General features: G+C 41.3%; 1 protein-coding gene across 2 annotated transcripts in view; it reads right to left on the reverse strand.

The window, feature by feature from the left end:
* The window catches only part of LOC139281183 (protein tweety homolog 3-like), a 186,095-nt gene that overhangs the window by 78,080 nt on the left and 84,839 nt on the right, over positions 1-23,176 (reverse strand). For both annotated transcript variants that reach the window (XM_070901217.1, XM_070901216.1), the window contains exons 3-4: positions 10,768-10,879; positions 3,317-3,537 (exon numbers count right to left, since the gene is read on the reverse strand). In XM_070901217.1, the coding sequence (XP_070757318.1) occupies positions 3,317-3,537; positions 10,768-10,879 (333 nt within the window). The remainder of the gene's footprint in view (positions 1-3,316; positions 3,538-10,767; positions 10,880-23,176) is intronic.

Genomic DNA, 23,176 nt, shown 5'->3' on the forward strand with positions numbered 1-23,176 from the left:
ATATATATATATATGTCATTATAACAGGAAATGCATTGGCAGCAGCTGTCCAGTATAAACAATGAGGTTCAACAATGTGAAATAAATTAAATTAATGGTTCTGTTTATTTTAAAATATATTCCATATGGAGAGGGAAAGTGGGAAGGAAAATGGTACAACTCTATGTGCAACACAGGCCACTAAACAAGAAGTTGAGCTACAGGGAGAGATATTGCAACAGCAACCCACCAATAAAATTAAGTAATTTTAACTATCCCAAGATAGAGTGGGGCATGGGGCCAAAGGGGGGAGCACTTTTTAGAATGCATTCAGGATGACTTCTTAACTCACTATTGGCCTCAACTCGGTCATCAGTGCCACAACGTAATATTAATGTCAATCCAGAGGGAAGTCCCACACAGGGCTACTGCCCAGCAGCAGAAACAGGGCAGGAGGATCCAGCTGGCCACTAGAGGCTATGGGAAGTGTAAGAAATATCCTTCTATTTGGGCCAGGAAAAACAGGACTGTCCCCCCTCCCCCAGGCTCCTCAAGGTGTCCTTGAGCCTTCTAAATGGCATAGCTCTAATTTTATTATGTCCCCTCATTTTTGATTCCCCACCTGAGGATGTAGTTTTTTCCTGCATCCACCTTATCAAAACCTTTTAACATTTTAAACATCTTGATTAGGTCACCCCTCAATCTTTTATACACAGGGAATATAAGCTAAGTTTACACAAACAGCCCTCATAATGTAACCCTCTAAACTCCAGTATCATTCTGGTGAATCTGCACTGCACCTCCTCTAAGGCTAATATATCCTCCTGAGGTCTGGTGCCCAAAACTGAATGCAGTCCTCCGAGCTCTATACAACTGAAGCATCACTTCCTCCCCTTTGTGTTCCATCCCCCTTGAGATAAAGGCCAACAATCCATTAGCCTTTTTGATTGCTTTTTATAACAGTCGAATAGCTTCATAAGACGAAACACATATGATTGACAATGATAGGAGAAGGGGTCCAATGTAAAATATTTAGCAGATACACTTTATGGACAATCCCAAAGGGGAATAGTTTCAAACCAGACTAATAATTAACAGCAGCTGCTTGACTGTTACAATTCACTGTAAATTCTATATTGTTTGACCATTCTGTGAAACCAGTTCAGTTTGACCTTAGATTCAAATGCTTACAATTCTAAAGAACAAAATCAGCAAGATAGCCAGCCAATAGAGTTAAACGCTGCATTATCCTTTCCTTGAACCTCGGAGCAAAACTGTAATGCTCAAAGCACAGTATTGGATGAAACTTCCTCAGCTTCAAAGGGCACAAAGACACAAAGAGCACAGTGTGCTAAATTTAAAAAAAACCAATAGCATCTCGATAGAAAGTTACTTGTCAAACAATCAAAATACCATGAAAAGTGTGCAAGTTGCTGAAGTGATGATTTTTACTAAAGACATTTTTGATAGCAGTTGTGTATCTGATAAGAGCCAACTTATTAAAAGTTAGCGAAATCCTAATAAATTATTTAAGTAATGAGTTGGCAAATGACTAGAAAAAAAACTGTTGAGAAGCATGGCTGGATGCACTAATGGCTCACCATGTGCCCATTTTTGAGTGTACGCAAATGTTGGATAATCGGCAACAGATTTGATGAAACTGGCGTTTTATGTTATGGAAATCATATGTCAGCGCTTACAGTTAAGTGGATGGTTGCCAGCATGATCATTTAAAACTTCCTCACAATGGCTGGTTTAAAAACTGCTGTTCTGAATTTCATATAAAAAGGTACAAGTTTACAGGCAGATGAATCGATAGGACAGCACCATAGTGAGCACTCCTGCTATTGCAGAATCAAAGATATTCAGGCTGCCTTTGCTGCAGAAAACAAATCTCCCGTCAGATGACACAGAAATGATAATGAAGACAAAAGAATTGGCACCATCCTCCTTGTCCTGTTTGAAACACGGCTGCTGCCAGCTAGTAACAGAGCTGCACTGACAGTAGTTATGGAGAAAACCATTTCTGAACCGTTTGTCCTCCCAGCTGGGCACCGATCCATGGGAATAATGGGGGAATTTAAAAAGAAAAGAATGGAAGCAGAGGAAAAAGAAACAAGTCTGAACAAAAACAAAAGTGAACATAAAACGATTCGGAATAGATGTGCTTCTGTTATAGATTCAGACACTGATCTAAAACCGCCAGGAATAATAATGCTGAAAATTTCAAAAGGAAGTACAGACAGAGCAGTGTTCAGCAGCGATACTCCACTGCAAAATAATTTACCAGCTTTTTTTTCTTTTCCTGTCACCTAGATTTTCTCCCCTTTTCTCCCGAGGGCACAGATTCTTATCCAAGTGTTTAATCATAACCCCGCAGACATGCCCCCCGCCCCACCCCCAATCTCTCATCTAGCCTCCTCATGTGCTCCATATTCCCTTCCTCTCCCCAGACTTTAACCCCACTCTCCCACCTTCCTATCCCCCAAGTCTCTAATCCTACTCTACCTTTCCCTCCAGCATCGCAGTCCTCCCTAAGCCCTGGTCCAATTATCTCCTTGACCTCTAACCCTGCAAGACTGCACTTGGTCTTGGCTCCCTATGTGCAATACATTGGGATATCAACTAGTATAAAGAAAAAAACATGGGCCAACGATTATTTGAAAGATTATTTGTTTGAGCAGTGTTCATTCACAGAGTGCTAACTAAATAGGAAACTTTAGTTACTGTTGGAAAAAGAAACTAGCAGCGCAAACAATAGCTCAATAACATTTGGGAGGTACTGAATTTAAAGGTTGTAGGTGAAGGTTGATAATCTCTTGATTCATCTTTGCACTGGTCAATAAACAACCAAAAGACATGAGATCCCTTTACAACAGTGAACTGCCTCATCACAAAGTTTACTGAGTATACCTCTGTCAAAATGTTAATTAAGTCTTTTCAAGCAATTTGATGTTTCAGATTTATTTTGAGTTGTGGATTAAATTTTTTTTAAATTTTTTTTATAAAGGCTCCAGCCCTTCGAACTGAGCTCTGCAGTACTCTGGCCACATTAATTGGGCTTGGTCAAGTTGAAGACTCTGTACTCTTGACAAAAGGGTGCCAAAAACCTCCAAAGCAGGTGACTGATCAACATTCCAGTCCCAAAGCAAAAATAAAATGGGAAAATGTCACACTGGTGCAGTTGGAAATACTTTTCGAAGGTTGGACAATTTACTCTGCATCTACCCATGCTACCCCGACCTAGGCATGCTGATGAATTGGAATGTGATCCAATTCACCTTCACCTTGAGCACAAAAAGGGGCTGGGGGGAAATCATGTTTTACAAATACATACCTGTAATAATCATACAACTCGATGAGGATAGCCAGCTCTTCCAAAGACACGTCGCTCTTCTCCCAAAATGGAATTTGAGTTAGCTGTCTAACTAGTTCACCAAGCAGAGCCTTTGACTTCTGCACTCTCTCTAGATACCGTGGTTCCTTTGCGAACAAATCCTCCAAGGTACGAAGGCTTCCTTCTACTGTCCGATTCAGATCTCGAGTGCTCTCAGAAACCTGCGCATAAACACATTGTGAATTTAGAAAATAATGTAAAAAAAAACTTGGAAAAGTTGTTTCTCTTTCAATCTCTATCGATCACAACTATAAAGCAGTAAGGGCTGTACATTTCCTCTCTGACCAAGTAGCTGGATTTGCAGCACAGGTGTGAAACCTGCGTGCATTCTTTTTAAAAATTAGGACTCAAACTAGCTAAATAATGCATGATGCTCTGGTCTCTTGATGTTTGGATGTTATTTGGTCAGCATGGTCCACAAAAGGCTGAGAATATATTTTACTTCTAAAGCATTTTACCCATCAATGTGACAAAGTTAACCAAATATTAGCACATAAGTATTTTCAAAATATGGCAAACAATTTTTTTTAAACATTCAGGAAAATCTGGGGGAAACTGCGACGACCACAAAGATACTTTGGCCAGAATCTTACCGGCGCTGCGAGTGAGAGCCTGGAGGCGGGTCTGCTGTCAAAATGGCAGTGATTGACAGCGGGGTGGAAGTCCGCTGTGAACCCGCCTCCATGTCAATTTCTCAAGGGTCAGCTCTTCCTGCAGCTTGCAAATCCAGCACTAAGCGGCGAGTCAGGCAATTGAGATACTTAAGAAGCTGCTTAAAGGTATTTACATTTTACAACGTCCTAACAATTTTGTCAAGTTTTTTTAAAAACGAGGATCCCATCACTTGGGGATCACATCAGGTCAATGTGTCCGGTTCTCAATGACTCTCCATTGCTGTGAATAGTTGACAGCTACAAAAGTAATATCAAAGCTGCCATTTCACAGCTGTTCAATTTCCAATCTTAGAAGCTGGAGCCTTCAGGATTTGAAACACACTTTTCAGCTTTATGACAGTTGAAATGTTTGCAATTAATTCTCTATTCAGTGTCACCTCCTTGGAGCAATCTCGCTCACTACTGACAGGTCGCTTCTTTCATCTCAACTTCATCTGCTATCTATTCCATCAGCATCGGTGCCCTTGAAATAATTTCACCTTGGACCTCAGCACCCCACTATGATCAACCCCAACATCATTAAACACAGCAGCAACACCAACACCAACCTTCTCCACAATCACCTGATGTCCTGTATCATGTGCAGCATCAGCACCTGACCACATTGCTGTCCAGGACACCAGGGATGGCCTCACCATGGCCAGATTTACTTCACTTGATGCTGCACAACTGGCTGCCACTACCCCACACCAATACCATAAAGCATCCTCTACAATTCCAAAGCCATTCCTTTCACACTCATTACCATTTTGGTGGGGGAGGGGGGGATAACCGTCATGTCTCACCATTCACTGCAAGCCACTTCCAAAGCTGCACAGATGTGTCCAAGAAGGCAAAGTGTTGAAAATAAAGATTTCAATGTTTTACAACACATTAGCAGAAACTTTATATGAACATTGGCAATAACACCCAAGTGCCTACCCTGTTGTGTTGTTAGTTGTTAGATTGGACAATGATGGAGAGTGTGAGGGGTGGCTAGTGAGATGGGGATAGAGGAATGGGTGGAGGTGCAGTAGGGTCGGGAAGGCAGAGTGATGGGGATGCGATGAGTGACGCAGCAGGATGAGGTAGAGTGTGGCTTTGCAGTGACGTTTTATGATCCACTGAGATCATTGAATGGTTTGCGCCACTGCAAGCAGGAACTCCTGATGACATCCCTGCTTGTGCCCTCCTGTAAAATGTGCAACCAGGCTGCATTGGTGTACTAGGGAGGTCTCTTCCGCCCTTTGGAAGGGAAGAGAACCTCCCTCCATAAGCATCTGTGCAGTGTTTGCAGCACCTCAATGCTGTAGAACACCAACAGCACAACTGTCAAAATGAATGTGGGCATGGTCCTTTTAAGGAAGCCGGCTGATGATACGTCATCAAACTCGCTTCCTTTTAATTGGCCGGGAACCTCGTAAGGCGGGCTTAACAAGCCCCATCCACGTAAAATCACTTGGACAGAGGCAGAAGAAGGGAGCGAGGTTCCAGTTCGCACATGAAGTCGCCCACCTCACTCCTGACCTGGTATGAGATATCGTAGCCTTAATTTCAGACACTGCCATTGCAGGACAAGTGTCCTGGGTCCAATTTGACAAAAACAGAATTTCTGTTGAAGCTGATTTTCTGAGGGATTGAAACGTGAGCAGCCCAAAAATAAAAACCAAATTAATACTCCCGTATGAGACCCTGTCACATTTTGGGGTTCCGACTATGCTACTACAGGGGACCCTTGGTCTAATGTGAAAGAAAAGCTATCAAGCCAAACTTAGCTCCTAAGCGGTTTGGAAGTTAGGAACAAGGAGGAGGCCATTCAGCCCCTCGAGCCTGTTCTGCCATTCAATTTCATCATGGCTGACAAGCATCTTAACCCACCTCGATTCCATTGCCCTTAATATCCTTGTCCAACAAAAATCTATTAATACAAAAGCAAAATACTGCAGATGCTTGAATCTGAAATCAAAACAGAAAATGCTGGAAATTTCAGGTCAGGCAGCATCGGTGGAGAGAAACAGAGTTAACATTTCGGGTCTGTGACCCTACCTCAGAACTGGAAAAGTTCGAGATGCAACAAATTCTTAAGGATGTGCAGGGCATTGAAAGGGGGAGGGGAGGAAAAATCTATTGATCTCAGTTTTGACATTTTTAATTGAGCGAGTCTCAACAGGTATTTTAGGGGAAGAGCTCCAGATTTCCACTATCCCCTTGAGATAAAGGCCAACATTCCATCAGCCTTTTTCATTATTAACAAGATACCAGTGCTGGCAGACGCAAATTAAGTTTTTTTTTTAAATAAGATGTCTTAACTAGTGTGGAGACAATGAAAGATAGTCGACATTCCCATGATGATTCACACCCATTGCTGTTGCGTCCACACTATTCAACAGGGGCCACTGATAACTAGGCTGTTGAATTCTATTTTTTTTTAAATGGGAGAAATTAGTTTTGATATAAATTTAGTCAGGCTTTAAGAGAGACAGCTGCAAAACCGACATGCAACCAGAAAGCAAAGGGTCGTGAGAAAGGATGGAATACAGGAGAGGAGTTAGAAATTCAACTTTGAGAAGCAAGACAACTCATTAAAATAGGACAGCACACCTTCATTTTTTTTATATTATGTTAAGTTGTACGGACGTAAATATATGAAACCTAATACAATGTTCAATATGTTCACCTTACTGTGAAATAAAGCCACTCAATGGCTTGCATGCAGCCTCACCTCACCTAGTAGTAACTTAGTCCGCTAGAAAGATTAAAGAAATACACATGAAAAAGACAAGTATCCAGTCAACATCACAAGAGGATGATTTTGTTGCATCTCTGAGTACAAGTAGAATATATGGCAGCAAGAATCAATTCCCATAAAAATATACGCTCAGATCACTTCAGGGAGCCAGAGAAGGTATCTGTAACAGATCCAAATTGGTAACAGACCTCAATGGATTTATCCATGAATATATGAGAAATATATTGCATTTACGCCCTTTTTCTTTTTAAAAAAAAATACTACCTGACCTCCCAATCAGCATTCTTGAGTAGCTAGATTTGGGAGAAACATCACATCCTTTTTTCAGGCTCTCTCCTGCTACTCATTTTAACCGAGCCTTAAAAGCAGCTTTTTTGATCTGATCAGGAGGCTTGCTGCCTACTTGATAAAGAGTAGTTTTACCCCCATTGATGACCTTTGCAGGATCTTATACTGGGGAATAAACTTTAAAATAAATTTAGTAAACTGTTCATTTTAGTATCTTAAAAGGTAAATGGATTTAAAAGATAAATTCTTCTAGAGCTGGCAAGTACTGCCGATTTCAGTAAACGCTAGAATCATGTGGCTTTAAATTTGACTACATTGAAACAATGATAAATTCCAATGTACTGAATACGTCTCGAATAATATTAAATGTCCCCACTACAATTTAATTCTGCATTCAGCTTGGCTTTAAGTTTATAATAAAGCATGCCCTGGTACTGAGAAATGGCAGTGTAAACTTTTTTTTGGAGAAAATCCATTTTATACAACACAACATGCTTTTATCCTACAATCTGGTATTGGCAAAGCAAATCTAGTAATCAACAGTCTTGAAAGGTCATTTAAAAGTGCTGTTCTTGCACTTTGACATGAAGTACCTCAATTAGAGGAACTTCTAACCAACATCACACATGACCAACTCATTTCACAAACTGCAATGTGAGTTTCTGTGAAACGTCAATGTCCAACAATGTCCCTGTGACAGGCAACAACAATCTGAAGGGTTGATACAAATAGGTGGCTTTTCTCCATTTTGTGAATCACAAGATCAAGTCATCAGGTCCAGGGGACTTGTCCTCTTACCTTTACCAAGTTCTTTTTCTTTAGTGATGGTGCTTGTATTAAGTTCCTCCCTCTCCGTAGCCCCTTGTTTATCCACTTTGGAATGTTTTTAAGTGTCTTCTACGTGAAGCCCGATACAAAATTTGTTCAAAGTCTCTGCCATTTCCCTATTCCCCATTATTAATTCCCCAGTTTCATCCTCTGAGACCTTAGCCACTCTCTTCCTTTTTATATACCTGTGGAAGCTCTTACTATCTGTTTTTATATTTCTTGCTTGTTTACTCTCAATCTATCTTCCCTCTTTTTTTTTTTAGTCGCCCATTACTGGTGTTTAAAAAAAATTCCCAATCCTCTGGCCTCCCACTAATCTTGGCCACTTTGTATGCCATTGTTTTCAATTTGATACCATCCTTTACTTCCTTAGTTAGCCACGGATGGTTCCCCCTTTTCAATGTCTTTCCTTCTCACTAGAACATATTTTTGTTCAGTTCTGAAATATCTCTTTAAATGTCTGCCACTGCTCATCAACCATCTTACACTTCAATCGATTTTCCCAGTCCACTTTAGCCAACTCTGCCCTCATACCTTTATAATCACATTTATTTAAGATCAAGACACTGGTTTGAAATCCAACTTTCTCACCCTCCAACTGAAGTTGAAATTCAACCATGCTATAATCATTCTTTCCTAGAGGATCCTTTATTAATCCGGTCTCATTACACAATACTAGATCCAAGATAGTCTGCTCCCTGGTTGGTTCCGCAAAGTACTGTTCAAGGAAACCATCCCGGATACATTCTATGAACTCTTCCTCAAGGAAGGCCAATTTGATTTGTCCAATCAATATGAAGATTAAAATCACCCATGATTATTGCCGTAAATTTCTTACAAGCCTTCATTATTTATTGATTTATACTCTGTCCAACAGTGTAGCTACTGCTAAGGGGCCTATTGACTACGCCACACCAGTGACTTCTTCCCCATATTATTTCTAATCTCCACCCAAACTGAATCTACATCTTGATCTTCTGAGCCAATATAATTTCTCACTACTGCACATATCTCATCCTTGATTAACAGAGCTACCGCACCTCCTGTTCCTTTTTGTTTATCTTTCCGAATTGTCAAATACTCCTGAATATTCAGTTCCCAGGCTTGGTTACCTTGCAACCACGTCTCTGTAATGGCTACCAGATCATACCCATTTATATCTATTTGTGCCGTCAACTCATCTATCTTGTTACGAATGCTGCGTGCATTCAAATTAAGAGCTTTTAATTTCGTCAAGCCTTATTAAAGAACATATTTATGGAAAAAAAGAATTGAAGGAGCACAACTGGTGTGCAAAGAATTTATTGAAATGCTATCTGCTATAGTTACTGTAGAAATTATACTAATTAATGCTAGTACTATAAATTATGTAAACATTATAAACTGAATTTTTCTAATGAGATAATTGGGCTTTTAAGATGGAAGGATATATTCTACTGAGATGCATACATGTAATAGAAATACATTTTCCACATGCTACTGGTAAACAAAACACCAAGTTAAAAGAAATCATCAGATGGGATTCAGCAGAATGAAAGCCACAACAAATCACTAAACTATTGCAGGAACTGGAAAATAGTTATTATAGGGTTACCCACATGCAAGGACATTGCATTAAAGCATTTTGTATCTCCTTTAAAAATAAAAGTGACTGATATGCTTTGAAATCATGCAGTTTATGTATGACCCTGTCCGAAAAAGACACTATCATCTGACACTGGACACTCCAAAGGTTGCCAGAGGAGGGTGAGGCAAAGAGATGAGGAAATAATACTTACAGCATGCATTAGATGTGCAAATGCTTTCAGATAGATTATGTAGAACTCATTCACTATATGTAAAATCTAATACCAAGGCAATGGGTTTGCTGGAGGACAGTTAGCCACAGCATTTTATTCTGTAATCACTGGCATTTTGAATGATCTACAAGAGCTACTTCATTGCAGAAACAGTTCGTAGATATACAGCATACACAGCAACCAACCCCATCACCCAAGCCATTCTCTATACTGTATCGTTTCACTGTTTTCTTCATTTGTCTAGTCAAGCGATTACTGACCTAGTTCTCTCTCTGCATTCCAATCTCCATTTTCTCTCTGATTTGAGTTAATCTGTTTCATTCACACAAAAGGGAGTCTGTATCCATTCCAAAAGAATAACATTTTACATGCATTTGGAAAAAGTTGACAAAAACATATGGAACCTGATTGAGCATAGACAAATATTAAAACAGCATTAATTATTTAGTTTAACCTGATGAAGTGATTAAAGCGGTGCTAAACTGGACAGTATTTATAATGTGTCCCATTCAAAATTAGATTTCAGACAGCTATATGCTATCAGCTAAACCATTTTTTTTCCTCGAGGTCATTGTAGCACTAGAATTCAAGAGTATCCTCCCATATACTACACTCTTACATTGTGCATGGATTAGGCATTGCTGCATGGGGTTATTTTTGTTTATCTTTTGCACCCTGTGCCATTTCCCACACCAAGAGGAGCATGAGGCAACCAATTTGCAAACCTCTAGCTTGTGATCCACTCAATTGGAGGGGAATTAAGATTGACCGAGAATTCACCAGAACACAAGTTTTCCTTTTAGCTATTTTTAATTAGATAAAGCCACACATTACAGGCATTTCTCAAACTATAATATTTTCAGCTGCTTTAATTAAATAACTGATATAATTCAAGCTCAATATATCTTTTGACAGTTGGTTTGCAAAAGGTTACAACCTGGAATACCACAATGAATTCAAGACAAGCATATTTTGCTAATAGCGTCTGCATAGATGGAGACGGTGGCTTTTTCTTAAGAATCCATCAGTTCTTTTTTGGACCCACAACTGCATTCCCTGGAAATTCGTACTTACCAGGTACTCAACTCCTGTTATAGTGCGGTTCGCATGTCTCATTGAGTAGGCAAGTCTGAAGACTCCATCACTGGTTTCACCGTTACCATAGAAACCAACAGCAATTCCCGCACTGAAAAGATAAGAAATTCCAAAACAATGAAGTCTGTTAAGTTCATCGATTTTATAATGTTAAGATTGCATGATTTTTATTATTTGCAGTATGAAAAATTTTAATATGTAAAAAGATGATCCTACAACAGTACTTTTAACTTTTTAGAGACAGAACTACCTCGTACAAAGATTAGACAAATCCCAGTGCCGATTGAGATACAGGAACACATAGTGTAACAATGTGGTTAGGAAGGCAAGAGCTTTTTAATATTTATAATTAAAGCTCTTGATAATTGATGATAACTTTCAATATTGAGCTAATTTTGAGTGGGCCCCAATGAGATTTGAACCCACAACCCCTGGTTTACTAGACCAGTGTCTGATGCTTGTACGCCACCTCAGTAAACATTCATATCCACTTGCCCAAAACAGCTAAAACTTAGACACGGTTCATCTTGTTGGTGATATTAGTACCTGTACATTCATCATTCTGCAACTTAAAAGTTACCATTTCGTACAGTGCTTTCAGTTAATTCTGCTCTTTTTACAATTACAAATCTTAAAACATTATTAATAGGACCAAAAGTTGCTCTTGTTCTATTTTCATTTTGCTTAGTGTTAAGAACGCCTACAATATTTTTCTTGCAATTTGAAAAACAACCACATGTAACAATCGCACCTAAAATAGTTGCTTAAATACAAATTTGAAACAATGGGTTGAACTTTCAATTTTGGTGGGGACATAAAACAGGCAATATCAGATTGGCCGCCCGTTATAAAACCTTGTCCGATTTTTCTGTCTGTTAAAAAAATCTGATATCACCGGTTTTAAGGCCCTATCAAAGTTCAAGGTTCCAGTGAATATTTTCTTGATCTGCAAGCAGATCACAGCACACTAAAGCTTGGATCATTGTCCTATAAATTTATCAGATTATAGCCAATTGTATGCAGATGTGTTAAAATCACAACCATTTATATAAAATTACAATAGTATCCAATCCATAATCTTGGTTACAATAGTCCCAGTAAATTCAAAAGGGGCAAACATTTCAATCAGATTAACTTAACCCATAACATTTACTGCATTTCAAAAAAAAAGTGTGGAATGCTTCAAAATATTTCAAATAAGACACTATATAAATGCAACCCTTATGAATATCAATGACATGCTTCAACTTATATAGAACAGCCGATTCAACATTTTAAACTTTTTTAACCCAGCTTTCGTAAAAACATTGTGCAATTCCAAGAAGCCTTCATTTGCATATCAAATGTAATCTGCAGTTAGTTTTCGAACTCAATCAAACCCATGCTTTGAAGTGGCTGTTGAATCCAGGTGCCAGTTGCTGAAAATTTAATGACCCAACTCTAAGATTGCAAATTTTGTACTTTGTCCATTAAAAACTCGTTTAAATTGGGTACAGGTTTTATTTCAGTTTATTGCTAAATTTCTGAGTGGGGCAGGGTGTTTTAAAGAAAAAACGTCAGCTGCAGCTACCAGATACTCTGACGTCCCTGGAATAGTGGAAAATGAGCTTCATTAGTTCTTGTTCAGGATACAGCTGTACACGGAGCATTCCACAAAGATCCTGCAGCTACAAAGACATATCTAGACCAGATGATTTCCTGTGTTCTATTCTGAAACACTAAAATAAAAATCGCAAACTTCCAGTGCTACATAGTTGAACAATGTTGACTATTTTCTTCATCCATAAAATGTTAAAAAGTTACGAGCTGCCTTACATAGAATCCAGAGCACAGAAACAGGCTGTTCAGTCCAAATAGTTTCTGGCAGTGTTTATATTCCACACGAGTCTCCTCCCACACTAATTACTTAGCCCCACACTGGCACCATATCCGACTATTCCCTTCTCTCTCTTGTATGCATCAAGCCGTCCTTTAAATGCATAATATTATCTGCTTCAGCCACTCTATGGGCCCAAGTTTCCACATGATTTGCGCCTGATTTTTAGGAGCAACTGATGGAGAACGGACTATCTTAGAAATCGCAATTCTCCACATTTTTTTTTCTGCAGTTCTAGTCAGGTAGAACAGTTCTACTTTGGAACAGAATTTTTTCTTCAAAAGGGGGCGTGTCCGGCCACTGACGCCTGATTTCAAAGTTTCCACAGTGAAAACATACTCCAAACTAACTTAGAATGGAGTAAGTGAAGATTTTTGTCGAACTGAAAAAACCTGTTCTGCACATAAAAAAAAATCAGGCGCAGGTTACAAATTAGGCGTCCAGAACGAGGTGGGGGGGGGGGGGGGGGGGGGGGAGGAGAGAGAAGTAATTAAATTCTACAATAAATTCTTATTTATACTTATACAAATAAATCCAACCTTAATAAACATTTATAAGCAAAGAAAAGATTAAATAAACCATGTTCCTACCTGTGTGAAAGTGCTTCAGGCAGGCCTTTCATGTTGGAGACAGGCAGCGGTGTGGCGTCAGTGTCTCGACGGCAGCGGCAGCAAGCTTCGAGCTGAGCTGCAGTGCTCGAGTCAGGCCTTCATTCTCTTCGTGGCTGGCCGCGAAGAAGCAGCACCGGACAGACCCGAGGCCATTCGGCCATAGGATATCAGCGGCGTCAGTGGCTGGCCGGCAGCCAAAGATACAGCAGTAGCCAAAGATACAGCAGTAGCCAAAGATACAGCAGCAGCCTTCGAGCTGTGAGGGGGACTGAGGCCATTTGGACAGGGAGAGGCAGCCACACTGACAGTTTTATATTTAAATTTGCAGAATGGGTGCTGCATTGTCAACACCACGTATTATTGCAAAGTTGAATTGGCACTCTTATTTCTCCAAACACACAGTCCTTAATTTGCATACACCAATGCAGCACCGGTTCTGCAAGTTTAGCAGTGAAAAGCTGAACTCACTGATTTCAGCAGGTGATTTATTCAGCAGTGCTGCTAAAAGCACTCACTCACACACAGAAATATCAAAAAAAAATTAAATTACAAGTCTTTGCAGGGGTCCAAGAAACAAATCTTCACTTTTTCTGCAGTATTTTTTAAAAATGGGCGAGTGCCAATGTTTGTGTGAGACTGTGCGTGCGCAAACGCTCCAACGCGCACACGCAGGTTTGCCGGCACCACGAAGGCTAATTTAAATTGTACCCGCCCCCTGCTACTTAGAAAACGGCGCGAGTGTTAGGCTCTGCCCCCTGCTGCGAAGAGCGCGCCGCGCCAAGCAGACATCGAGCTCCAGAATATCAGACTTTTTTTTAGGCGCAGTTTTCGGCGCGAAACACAGGCGCCCAGCTCGGAGGTGCGCCGTTTTCGCCGCGGCACGAAACTTGGGGCCATCGAGTCTACAGCACAGAAGCAGGCCATTAGGCACAACTGCTCCATGCCAGTGTTTATACACCACACACACTTCCTCCCATCCCATTTCATCTAACCCCATCAGCATATCCTATTCTTTTCTCCCTCATGTGCTTATCTAGCTTCCCCTTAAATGCATCACAAAGTGGTGGTTGGAACAGATACTTAGAATTTTAATCTGGTTGACCTGTGCACAGAGAACATAACTGTGACACGGTTGAATCCTCCGAAAAGATTGAATGCCAGGAGTGGAATCCTGGTCAGGTCTCCCCTTATTCTCTTTTCTATACAAAACAAACCCAACCTGCTCAATCTTTCCCAAAAGTTGCATCCCCTCAATTATGGTAACCTCTTTGTAAATCTTTCTCCAGTGTTTCAATATCCTTTTTATACGGTACTCCAAATGTGGTCTTACCAAGGTTCTGTGTAAAATTAACATTCCTCCCAGCTTTTGTATTCTATTCCTCTATTCAAGTTCATTAAACCGGTCACTGCATAGATCACTTATAATTTACTTCAGTAAATACAAACAATGGTTTAAAGGATATTGGTAGCATAGTGGTTATGTTACTGGACCAGTAATCTAGAGGTGTGGACCAATGATCCGAAGACATCATGATAGAGAATAAAAGTTAGCATCAGTGATGGTGACCATGAAACTACTGAATTGTCAGAAAGACCCAGCTGGTTCACTAATGTGCAAGGAAGTTGCCTGGTCTGGCCTATGTGACTCCAGACCCACAGCAATATAGTTGACCATTAACTGCCCTCTGAAATGGCCTAGCAAGCCACTCTGTTGTATCAAACCACTAAGAATAAAAGCAGACTGACCACCCAGCACTAGATTCAAACACTACAAAAGGCACAACTAGCCCAGTCGTAGTGCCAAAATTGGGAGAGCTATCCCACAGACTAGTCAATCAACAGCCAGCGTCCCAGACTTCACCACCATCCCATCAGCAGGACAGAGGTGGCAGTACAGTGGCATACAGCCGAGTCTTCAACATTAACTCCGGATACCACAAAGTCTCATGGGCAAAAAACCTACCGACCTCCCTTAGCTCATGAATAAGTACTCCTTCCATGTTGAACACCACTTGAGGGTAGCAAGGGCACTGAACGCAGTCTGGATGGGGGACTTCAAAGTCCAAGAGTGGTTCGGTTCCACCACAACTAACTGAGCTGGATGAGTCCTGAAGGACATGGATGCCAGACTACGCTTGTGGTAGGTGGTGAGAACCAACGAGGGAAAAACCTACTTGACCTCGTCCTCACCAATCTATCTGTCGCAGATGCATCTGTCCAATTCAGTGTAGGTAGGAGTGGCCACTGCCTTGGAGACCAAGTCCTGCCTTCACACTGAGGACACCTGTGCTAAATGGCATAGATTCAGAGGCAGCTCAAAACTGAGCATCCATGAAGTGCTGTGGGCCATCAACAGCAGCATTGTATCCAATCATTATCTGTAACTTCATGGCCTGGCATATCCTTCACTCTTACCATTACCATCAAGCCAGGGGGAAACCCTGGTCCAATGAATGTAGAAGAGCATGGCAGGAACAGCACCAGGTGCACCTAAATACAAGATGCCAACCTGGTGAAACTACAGCACAGGACTACATACTAAACAATGGGAGCAGCATGCTATAGACAGAGCTAAGCAGTCCTGTCACATCCGGTCATGAATGATGGTGGACAATGCAACAATGGGAGGAGGAGCTTCCATGAATATCCCAATCCACAATGATGGAGCAGCCCAGCACGCGAGTGCAAAAGACAAGACTGAAGTGTTTGCAACCACCTTCAGTCAGAAGTGCCGAGCGAATAATCCATCTCGGCCTCCTCCAGTGGTCCCCACAATCACAGATGCCAGTCTTCAGCCAATTCGATTCACTGTACATAAAATCAAGAAACAGCTGAGCACACTGGTACAGCCTATAGGCCGACAACATGCTGGCTGTAGTGCTGAAAACTTGTACTCCAGAACTAGCCGTGCCTTTAGCCAAACTGTTCCAGTACAGCTAGAACACTGGCATCTAACTGAAAGAAGAAAACTGCCCAGGTATGTCTTGTCCACAAAAAGCAGGACGAATCCAAACAGGCCAATTACCATCCCTCAGCCTACTCTCAATCAGCAGCAAAGTGATCATCGACCGTGCTATTAAGCGGCACTAACTCATCAATAACCTACTCATCGGTGCTCACTCACTGGGTTCCGCCAGACAATTCTGCTCCAGATCTCATTACAGCCTTGGTCCAAACATGGACAAAATGGTGATGCGAAAGTGACTGCCATTGTTATCAAAGCAGTCTGTGATCGAGTGTGGCATCAAGAACATCATTCCCTTTAAGCTGCGTGTTCATGTAGGGCTCAAGATCCCAAGCAGTCGCACGAGCAGTATTATGAGTGGACCGCACAGCCCGTTAAAGTGGCCGCAGTGCCCCAAAAGAAATTACAGGGAACATTATCAAGGAGTCCTAGTAAAAAGTCAATAGGAATTAGGGGGAAGAATCTCCACTAGCTGGAGTCATGCCTCGCACAAAGGAAGATGGATATTGCTGTTGAAGGCCAATCATCTCCACCCCAGGACATTACTGTAGGAATTCCTCAGGGCGGTGTCCACGGCCCAACTATCTTCAGCTGCTTCATCAATGACCTTCCCTCCATCATAAGGTCAGAAGTGGGGATGTTCGCTGATGATTGCAGAGTTCAGTTCCATTTACAACTCCTCAGATAATGAAGCAGTCTGTGCCCGCACACAGCAAGACCTGGACAGCATTCAAGCTTGGGTTGATAAGTGTCAAGTAACATTCGCATCACACAAGTGCAAAGCAATCACCATCTCCAACAAGAGAGTTTAACCAAAGCCTGTGGACATTCAATGGCATTACCATCATCAAATCCCCCATCAATATCCTGGGGTCACCATTGACCAAAAACTTAACTGGACCAGCCACATAAATACTGTGGCTACAAGAGCAGGTCAGAGGCTGGGTATCCTGTGGCGAGTGATCCGCCTCCCGACTCCCCAAAGGTTTTCCACCAGCTACAAGGCACAAAACAGGAGTGTGCTAGAATATTCCTCACGTGCCAGATTGAGTGCAGCTCCAACACTCAAGAAGCTCGACACCATCCAGGACAAAGTAGCCCACTAGAACACCACATCCAGCACTTTTAAACATTCACTCCTTCTACCACCGGCGCAACATGGCTGCAATGCGTACCATCTACAAGATGCACTGTAGGAATTCACCAAAGCTTCTTCAACAGTTCCTCCCAAACCCATAACCTCTACCACCCAGAAAGACAAGGGCAGCAGGCGTATTGGAAACACCACCTCCATGTTCCCCTCCACGTCACACACCATCCCGAGTTGGAAATATATTGCCTGTCACTGGGTCAAAATCCCAGAACTTCCTACCCAACCGTACTGTGGGAGTACCTTCACCACACAGACTGCAGAGGTTCATGGCGGCAACTCACCACCACCTTCTCAAGGGCAATGATTCAATTCATTCCTGATCTCATGCATGCTATCAACAGAGGTATTACGGAAAGCAAGTAACTTCTGTAGGGAGGAAATGAACATTCACTTTGGACTGCTCTTACGCACGAACAGATCAGCAATCTTACACAGCACAAGGATGGTATGTGGCATCAAGGAGTTTTTAAAAATATAAATGGAGCATTAACAGTCATTTATAAATAGTGAACAGCATGGTTAACCATGCTGTTCACACAATATACAGATAAAAAAATACAAATTATTTATCAGAAAATGAAAAGATTCCACTACAATGACAAACTTACAACATGCTAGTGTTGCTGGGTTCCTCACCGTTGTTTGCAAGTCAAACGTAAAGCTGCTAAAAGTCAACAAGACCTGGCAAAAACTGGTCTTGCCAGCATTTAGTAAGCTGCATCAGTGTTACTTTTGGCTTGTAGCCGGCTAGGAGAATCACGCTTGGGAAACTTGGCAACACTGGTAAAAGGTTCTGGAGTTCAGGATACTTTACAGGGTATTGGAGAGACCACACCTGGAGTACTGCATACAGTTTTGGTCTCCATATTTAAGGAAGGATATACTTGCATTGGCAGCAGTTCAGAGAAGGTTCACTAGATTGATTCCTGAGATAAGGGGTTGACTTATGAAGAAAGGTTGAGTAGGTTGGGCCTAAACTCACTGGAGTTTAGAAGAATGAGCGGTGATCTTATTGAAACATATAAGATAATGAGGGGCCTCGACAAGACAGATGTAGAGAGGCTGTTTCCACTCGTGGGGGAATCTAGAACTAGGGGGCATAATTTATGAATAAGGGGTCGCCCATTTAGAACGGAGATGGAGAAATTTCTTCTTTCAAAAGGCCCTAAATCTGTGGAATTCTCTGCCCCAGAGAGCTGTGGAGGCTGGGTGGTTGAATATATTTAAGGTAGAAAGACACAGATTTTTGAACGATAATGGAGTGAAGGGTTATGGGGAGTGGGCAGAGAAGTGGAACTGAGCCCAAGATCAGATCAGCCATAATTTTATTAAATGGCGGTGCAGGCTCGAGGGGCCAAGTGGCCTGTGTATGTTTTCTTTCAACCCAAAAGTAGGTAAATCAGGTTTAGTAAATTTAAATGTGAAATCAGTTTGAATGAGTAAATATACTAATATATTCAAACTGGTGCCGATTCCCCTCTTGTCCGGTCACAGATTAATCACAAAGATAAGTACAGATGACAGAGGCACTTAACCCATTTGTTTGAAGCCATGTTCAAGAATGACCTTTTCTGTGTTTACTATCAGATATAACTCGAATTCACCTCTCGATTGCCTCCTTGTAAGGCTGAAAAGCCCAAGTTTCTCCCGTCAGTCAGTCATCTCGGGCAGGGGATCAGTCTCGTGGCTCTTTTCTGCACCACCTCCAAGGCTTGTGGCTCTTTACCACACCATTGGCAGAAATTAAATGCATCCCTTGATTCACAATAATGGTTTCCAATAGCTCCCAAATTCTGCATACGGTTAAATTGGGACTGTGGAGATTAGACCAGTTTAGACATTTGACACAGCTGTCTTTGGATAAATATACACATTACAGTTCAGATCGGAGAAAGCACTCGTGGATTTACATCATAGATGGGATGTTAGATGAAGGTGCCTTGAATGACCAAACTAGTCAGTTCCAAACCATAGGTGGCCGTTTCCATTTAATTTGTTTTGAACCATGACGACCATACTTGAAGGGACCAGAATATTCACACTAGCACTCTGGTCATCGCATCAGACAAAATGCAGGTGATTCATGCACTATCCTTTTTAAGCACAGCAGTTCATACATTTGCGAAGATCAGTAGAAGGATTAGCAGAACACTCCTTTTCTTAAACCGCAGCACTGGTATTGTATGATGCAATACCTCAACATAAAAATAAGGATAAAGAAAACCTAGTTCAAATGAAGGTGAAACAACAACATAATGAGCACACTACTACTACCGCCCAGCCCCAAAAAACAGGAGTCAAAGAAATATTATATGGATGCTGGAAACCAAATAAATGTTAATCCACAATAAAGTTGCCAGTGAGGCCAGAAATACATTATTTCTTTTCAAAGAAACCCTCACCAGTTAGTCATAAATATCACAGATAAAATATTTAAGAAAACTAAATAATAGTCAAAAAGGCAGACTGGTAGTTCTTGTAAAAGTGATTTGAGGAGAATTTAGATGCAGTAGGGTACAAAGTAAGTACAAAATCTATATTAAACTAATTCTGAACTGAAATTAGCAGTGTTCATTCAAAGCTTTTTTTTTTGAGTTTCATACTCAATTTAAATAGTAGAAATTGATTTTATTCCTCGGTTCCGTAAATTTGGCAAATTAACAATTACAAGGAAACAGCTTCATTTGCGGAGGTATCAAATATGACTTCTCATCTCGCTTTACCAGCATTGAAAATGAAGTCAATGGTGTTGAAAACACATGGCTAATGGCAGCCTATTTGCTGCTCACTCCTCTCCATACTGGCACTGCTGCAGCTTTCCCACCCACATAGAAATCAGGACTCAAATTCTGTGCACAGACAGCTTGCTGGCACAAGCCATTTTCAAGAAATGTAATACATTCACCCAAAGATCTGAAGGGATGCAGTGGACTCGCTACTGGTACAGGGAGAGGTGCGCGGGCCCCGGGCAGTTGTATTGGTGACTTCTTTTTCACTCCTGTCATACAGCACAGGAGGCCATTCATCCCATCGTGCCTGCGCTGGTTCTCTGAAAAAGCTACCTGTTGGCTATACTACCCTACACTTTAAACAAGGTGAATTTACCAGTAGAGCAAAAACAACTATCAATAAACTACTGGAACAGACCATAAAATGGAATCTTTGCATCTGCGACAGTTCATTATCATAAACCTCCCAACAGGGATTCAACCACCACAGCCTTTGTTCTCTCAATGACATTATACAATATCAGAGTGGAGAAGGAAGGGGGAAGAAAGCAAAAATCTTCGAAAATTCAAATTGTTTTCTTTCTCCCCAACCACAAGCTATACATTGACTAAGATAATGAGGGTGACCAAGTTCCAAGCACCTAAGAATATAGAAGCCTTTAAGTAGCCACTAAGTGGTGTCAAAGCAGTCCAGCGACACTTCCTCAGGTGTCCTTCCCTCCTTCCTTGTAGGGGGTGCCTGGCTCCATCCATCTGGAAGCATGCCAACAACCAGAGTTACAAATTCATGACCTAGCATTCCAAAATACAGCTGTTCCAACTGTACTGCACCAAACACACTCAAAGGTTACTTAACAGAAAATAAATGCAGGTTAAATGCAAGCAACATTATGGCCTCAATTTTCCAACTGGTGTTATTTTAACACCAGCTTTAAACCCTTTTATTTTAGATCAGGTAAATGGTGATAACATATGCATCAGAAAATCTAGTCTTACCATTCCAAACATTGACTATTAAATCGTACTGCAGATTTTCCTGAATTTAGTGTTTAGGCAATATTGGGGAGGCTACAGTGGAATTTATAAGGTTGATAAAGAGCAAGTAGTAGGGAGGGCAAAGAAAAATAAAGCACATTCATACCACACTTCAATAGTTTGCAAGTTGCCTTTCTTTCATCCCCCTTCCCACATTACAACAGTGACTACACTCCAAAAGTACTTCATTGACTGTAAAGCACTTTGAGATGTGCAATGGTCGTGAAAGGCGCTGTATAAATCCAAGTCTTGCTTTTTTTCTTCCAAAAACATTTATAGTACACCCTAGAAATTAAGCATCCAACAACTTAGATTTATATAGCACATTTAATGTAGAAAAATGTCCCAAGGTGCTTCACAAAGATAATTGAACAAAAATAAACAGCAATCCAAAAGGAGGAAATATTAGGAGGTGTAACTAAAAGTCATGGGTTTCAGGGAGTGTTTAAAGGAGGAGAGGGAGGTGGAGAGATGTAGGGAGGAAATTCCAGAACTTAGGGCCTAGATGGCAGAAGGCATGGCAGCCTATATTAGGGCAAAAGGACTTTGGGATAAACAAGAGACAAGAGTTGGATGAATAAAACATGTTAAGACGCAGCATTTCAGTGTATAAATTATTGATGTGGCTATTGGGTACTGCAGATTACTGCTGTGCTACAGCAGTAAATACAATTACAGACCGATTCTATAATGACTCCTAAAAGTAGAAGGCTTAATGTGCCATGCCCAGATCATTGCGCAGCGCAACAATATAAGCAACATTATAAAAGTAATTCTTCCATGTTTTTTTTTTACTGTTTTTATTATTTTAAGATATACTTTTAAATGCCAATTTCAAGATCAGAGTGGCACATTCTTTAAAAAGCCAACAAATTGGTTTACAGTAGCCCTGAGAAAGTACAAAGCATCATTACAGCTTTGCAGTTAGAATGTTATGGTATCAATGTCCTCCTGGAACAATTCCAGTTTATGTTCGATTGTCGGGCAACAATGCAATTGTCTTGAAAGTCTCATCAGGATGGACTGCTGTAGATCATGGGGGAATCCTGTACATAAAAGTCACAGGTCTGTCATCATTACTTACTCTGATTTTGGCCTGGTTATGAGGTCATCAGAACACAGTTCCATGAAGATGCGCCTACATAAATCGTGTGACCTTTGTTAATCCACTAAGGGGTCAGATTGCTATCTCTCTGATTGATGTGTGCTTTATCCCAAATTCGGCAAGGAAGTTTTCAAAAGAATCTAGTCTTTTTAACCCTTAGTGAACTCATTCCAGATTGCTCATCATCGTCATAGGCGGTCTGTAGGGTCTCTTATATTCTTAGCAGTTGACGAGACTCGAGTTCGGTGGTAGTATCCAGGCAAACTTTATTGGCTCAGTTACATCTTGCAGTTACTAAAAATAAAGCGCACTCTACCACGTGTTACAGCTTCAGTTATAGTCGCAAACGTGGGGTTTTCCCATTCCCTGATTGATCCCAGTTTATCGACTCCGGACTGGCCGCTGGTTATGGCCCAGCTGCTCATTGCAGATAGCAATTGTCTTGGTCATGATGTGATTACCACATCATGTCCCTTCCTCCTGCTGTCCACTGTTTCACAGCATGTTCCTGTTATCTGGTCAGAACAGCGCTTAACCCGGTGACTGTGCTTTGGCCCCAACCACGCTGTAACCTTTTCCATTGTTAGTGAGCACGTACACAGCTACTCTATAATTATAAATTAATCAGGTCCCACAATCGTCAATCAATCAGGTCCCACAATCGTCAATCAATCAGGTCCCACAATCGTCAATCAATCAGGTCCCACAATCGTCAATCAATCAGGTCCCACAATCGTCCGTCAATCAGGTCCCACAATCGTCCGTCAATCAGGTCCCACAATCGTCCGTCAATCAGGTCCCACAATCGTCCGTCAATCAGGTCCCACAATCGTCCGTCAATCAGGTCCCACAATCGTCCGTCAATCAGGTCCCACAATCGTCCGTCAATCAGGTCCCACAATCGTCCGTCAATC

This window comes from Pristiophorus japonicus, chromosome 15 (genome assembly GCF_044704955.1).
Source record: "Pristiophorus japonicus isolate sPriJap1 chromosome 15, sPriJap1.hap1, whole genome shotgun sequence".
In the NCBI taxonomy this organism is placed as follows: domain Eukaryota; kingdom Metazoa; phylum Chordata; class Chondrichthyes; family Pristiophoridae; genus Pristiophorus; species Pristiophorus japonicus.